The 4,865-nt window shown below is 62.6% G+C and overlaps 1 protein-coding gene across 1 annotated transcript; it reads left to right on the top strand.

Moving 5' to 3' along the window:
- Positions 1-1,740: 1,740 nt before the first annotated feature.
- Positions 1,741-4,368, top strand: LOC100739508 (glutathione S-transferase P). Its single transcript, XM_005660621.4, has 7 exons — positions 1,741-1,768; positions 1,916-1,951; positions 2,388-2,494; positions 2,603-2,690; positions 3,652-3,755; positions 3,844-3,951; positions 4,104-4,368. Coding segments are annotated over exons 1-7 (633 nt in total). The 5' UTR covers positions 1,741-1,767; the 3' UTR covers positions 4,293-4,368.
- The last annotated feature ends 497 nt before the right edge of the window (positions 4,369-4,865 follow it).

Genomic DNA, 4,865 nt, shown 5'->3' with positions numbered 1-4,865 from the left:
TGCTTCTGGGCCCCAGGATGGCCACAGAACAAGACCATAGGCTAGGCCTGGGGAGCCAGAGGACTGTGGGTAAAAGCGGCCACTGGAACACCATAGCATAGTGCCAGGCCGGCCTGGGGCAGCCTGCCAGGGACCCTGAGCTCGGTGGCTGGAGGGTGTGAGCTGGCAGGAGGCTGGCCACACTGGGTGTCTGTCCCTCTCCTGGGTCTGGGATGCTCGTTCACAAAAGAAGTGCATGAACCTCTCTGAGCCTTGCTGTCCTCTTCTGTATAATGGGAACAAGACTCCCTCCCTCCCAGGGCGTGGTGGAGATGAGACCATTTATAGGAAAGCTCTTTGTAAGCTGCTGGGCAGATGTTCCACCAGCGGTGGGTCAGGGAGAGAACCTAGCTCCGGTGCCACCTCCCCCACCCCCTCCCAGCCCCCAGCAGCTGTGGGCTCCGCTGAGGCTCAGGGAGGCCCCCGATTCGGCGTGCTGGGTGTCTGGCATGCTTTGCTGGCTACTTCCGCACCTGGGAAGGACACCTGTCCTCTTTGCTTGTGCCTCTGATGGGGAGACCAGGCTGAGAGGGGCCAGGCTCAGCCAGGCCCCAGTTCCTAAGGAAGACACTCACACCCACGGAGGACCCCCTACCCTCACCCCCGGCACCCTGAAGGACAATCAGGAGCACGGGGCTGGGGCTACAGGTGGGCCTGCAGGGAGGCAGGGAAACCCTCCCAGGTCCAGGAGGGCCTGCTTATTCCAGTCCCTTTTCTTTCCAGCCACGGGAAGCCCCAGGCTCAGCCAGTATTTTAAGGGTACAGAGCTCAGACTCAATCAAAAATGGTTTGGAGCGGAGTTCCCGTCATGGCGCAGTGGAAACAAATCTGACTAGGAACCATGAGGTTGCAGGTTCGATTCCTAGCCTTGCTCAGTGCGTTAAGGATCCAGCGTTGCCTCGAGCTGTGGTGTAGGTCGCAGACACGGCTTGGATCCCATGTTGCTGTGGCTCTGGCGCAGGCCGGCGGCTACAGCTCCGATTTGACCCCTAGCCTGGGAATCTCCATATGCCATGGGAGTGGCCCTAGGAAAGGCAGAAAGACAAAAAAATAAAATAAAAAAATAAAAAAGTTTTGGAGAAGGCCAAGGGTTCCTTCAAGGCCTTGCAGAAGGGAAGAAAACAAGGGTTAAAACTGAGGCCCCTGATGCCAACCAGACGTTGTGACCTCCGGAAAGTCACTCAGTGCATGGGGTTCCTCCGCTGTAACATGGAATCAGAACAGGATCAAGTCTTAGGGTTGCAATATCTGTAAAATTCTCAAGGCAGCCCTCAGTCCCCAAGGCTCGGCTGTTATTATCAAGGAGAAGCCATGTGGAAATGGATATTTATTAAAATTGCATGCATTCGAGCCAAAAAGCATTTATGAAGCACCTGCTGTGTGCTGGTGCTGAGGCGCTCAGTCCTGACCCTCTGTGGACGCTCTGTGAGGATGCGGCGTGTTCGGATGCGGCGTGTTCGGATGCGGCGTGTTCGGATGCGGCTAGGGACTAGGGACTGGGTGTTGCTAAGTCTGGATGCCTCCGGTAAAGCCGCCGGCCTGCAGGCGGGGTGCATCCCCGCAGCGAGCAGGTGCGCCCCTCCGGCTCTGCCTCCCAATCAGCCGCACCAGAAAGGCTGCGTGACTTGGCACATTCCCAGGGTGGAGCGCCGGGGGTGGAGCAGGACGGTAAATATAAGGCCTCCGGGTCCTCCCCACTTCCTGCCACACTTGCCCGCCGCCGCCGCCAGTGAGTAGCTTTGGGGCCGGGTCGGGGGCGGGGCCTGGCTGAGCCACCCCTTCTGCTGGGGGTCTGACCCCCCGGGTCCGGGGAGGGGGTGTGGGGGGGTCCTCCTTCATCGTCCGTCCGGTCTGTCTGTCTGTCCGTCTCTCCTAGTGCCGTCTTACACCATCGTCTACTTCCCGGCCCGAGGTGAGGTCCCTGCTCCTTCAGGAGGGCGAAGGGCACAGGCCGGACCTCCGGGCTGCAGCCGGTGCTCGGGGCTCGGCCCTGGACCACAGGCCAATGAAGCCGGTCGCCGCGGGCGGGGCCAAGATCGCGGAACCTCCCAGACCCGCTTTCCCCGCGGCTGCATCCTCTCGGCTGCATCGTCTGTGCGCTTTACTTCATCCGTCTCTGGTCCCTTCCTGGCGCACTGTGGGCCGGGTCTCGCCTTTGTCCCCTCTCGCCAAGACACTGTTGGGGCCTTGGGCTCCACTCTTTCTGGCCAGTTCATCTCCGCAGCAGGCTCAGAAGCTAGAGTTTCTGTCTTGTCCCCACGCCCAGTTCCCACACTGCTGACTCCCCCAGAGCCCTGCAAGGCTGGGGTCTCTGCCCGGCCGCGCTACCCCATCGTCCCCTCCCCCAGGACGCTGTGAGGCCATGCGCATGCTGCTGGCTGACCAGGGCCAGAGCTGGAAGGAGGAGGTGGTGACCAAGGAGACCTGGCTCCAGGGCCCACTCAAGGCCACCTGCGTGAGTGACCTCACCCAGGCAGGGGCAGGTGCTGGGCCTTTGGAGGGAGACCCTAGGGTGGGAGGTGGCAAACTCGGCATCCCCCCCACCGATCTGTGCTTCTCCCAGCTGTATGGGCAGCTCCCCAAGTTCCAGGACGGAGACCTCACCCTGTACCAGTCCAATGCCATCCTGCGCCACCTGGGCCGCTCCTTGGGTGAGTCCTGAGGTCGAAGGCAGCCCAGTCCAGAAAAGTGCCTGACAGGTCACGCTGAGATGTCCTGGGGCTTTGAGCTGCTGCCACCAGCCCCGCGGCCGGAAGGCAGGCCAGATGGCCCTTGAAGAAAGGGCCAGGCCTGGGTTAGGAGGCCTCTGGGTCATAGGGCTGGGGCTGCCAGTCCCCCGAGGCAGGGGCCATCCAGCCCTGGCTAGCCCCCAGCCAGGCAGTGCCTCGTAGGTTCACTGCGCCTGTTTCCTGGATGACAGCTCAGAGCTGGTCACCAGCCACCGCGTGTGTGCTTAGGCTTGAGGCCATTGTGGATGTGACCGCAGGATTCCCAGCAGATCCCTGCCCATCTCCTCCTGCTCTGGCCTCACCCGAATCTGGAGAACTGCGCACAGCGTGCAGGCCTGTGGCCATGTTGCAAGGGTGGCAGGAATGGTCCAGAAAAGCCCTGGGACCCAGGAGGACGTGGCAATCAGGGAAGAGAACAGAGCAGTGGGTGCAGCCAGGCCTAGGCCCACCCTAACTTCTGCAGGACCCGGGACGGGAGGACACAGGCCTCTGGCCGCAGCCTGCCTCCCGGTCTCCTGCCCCCTTTGTCAGGCAGTGCGGAGGGACACGCCAGTCTGCAGAGCCAAGCTGTGTCCGGACCCCACGAGCAGTGCCCCCGGCCCCCAGGCCTAGGGAGGGGTGCATCAGACGCCTGGTCCACCCCTGCAGGGCACCAACTCAGAGGAGGGGCTGGGGGCTGTTTGGATAGAGAGTCCCAGGGACCCAGGTGTGGCCTCGAAGACAGGTTTCAAGGAGCTGCTCCCCTGGGCTTGGGGAGATGGGAGCAGCAAAGTGGACCGAGTGGACCCTCCAACACAAGGGACCTGCAGGCTTTTGGGCGGGAGGGGAGCAGCGGGGCACCAGAGGGCATAGAACCTGATCCACCGCCTGGCCACTGCCCCAGGGCTCTATGGCAAAGACCTGCAGGAGGCGGCGCTGCTGGACATGGTGAATGACGGCGTGGAGGACCTCCGCAGGCTGTGCGGCCACCTCATCCGCCACAACTATGTGAGCGGGCCGCGCTGGGTCGGGGCCGGGGCTGGGGGGCCGCCTGGCCAGGCTCGCATGGGCCACCACCGGGCGCTCTCTTTTACAGGAAGAGGACAAGGCCCGGTATGTGGAGGAGCTGCCGGGGCACCTGAGGCCTTTTGAGACCCTGCTGTCCCAGAACCAGGGCGGCCAGGCCTTCATCGTGGGCAGCCAGGTGAGCGCTGGGTCCAGCCCGTGGTAGGTCCGCTTCTCAGAAGGGCACCCTGAGACCCAGAGCAGGGCTCTGCCTGGTTCCCTGGCGCAGAGAGCGTTCAGGCTCCCAGCAGCCTCTCTCTTTCCTGACCCCACTCAACCCCCCCCACCCAGATCTCCTTTGCCGACTACAACCTGCTGGACCTTCTGCTGAGCCACCAGGTCCTGGTCCCCAGCTGCCTGGACGCCTTCCCCCTGCTCTCGGCCTATGTGGCCCGCCTCAGCGCCCGGCCCAAGCTCAAGGCCTTCCTGGCCTCCCCCGAGCACGTGAACCGCCCCATCTTTGGAAGCCGCAAGATATGAACCCCCTCAGCCTCTCCCCCCCCCCCCGCCCCCAGTGAGGGGTGCCCTTGGGACCAATAAACACCGTGAGAGGAGAGCCACACTGTGGTCATGGGGGACCCTCTGCCCCTTCCCAAGCTGCCTCTGGGAGGATAAGGGCTGGGCCAGGCCCTGGAAAAGCTTTAGGCTCCCAGTGCTGCCAGGAGTCAAAGAGGCATTCTAAGTCCAAAGAGGAAGATGAGATTCCAAACCTCAGATCTCCATCCTGGAGGACTTCCTGCAGGAGGCGGGCTTGCATGCTTATGGCAGCCTGGGAACCATCTCCATCCAGGAGGAGGGCAGCCCCGAACAGGGCAGATCGTCCCTGCCATGGTCCATGTGACGAGTTCTGTCGTCTGGCACAAGCAGGGTGGCTGCTCCCTGCACACGCAGCTGCTGGGCACATACTTCGCTTGGGAGTGACACACACACTTAGGTGACTCACATGCAGGTCAGTGGTGCCTGTTCTCGTGCGTGCGGCAGGTGTCCAGCAGGGCCCAGGTGTGTGACTGCAATAGACCAGGGAGCTCTAGGTACGTCGTGCTGCTTGGGGAC

This window comes from Sus scrofa, chromosome 2 (assembly GCF_054392235.1).
Source record: "Sus scrofa isolate SSC_HxYL_T2T_F1_AM1 chromosome 2, Sscrofa_HxYL_maternal_Yorkshire_Landrace_v2.0, whole genome shotgun sequence".
Lineage (NCBI taxonomy): Eukaryota > Metazoa > Chordata > Mammalia > Artiodactyla > Suidae > Sus > Sus scrofa.
This window is presented reverse-complemented; position numbering and strand designations above follow the sequence as displayed.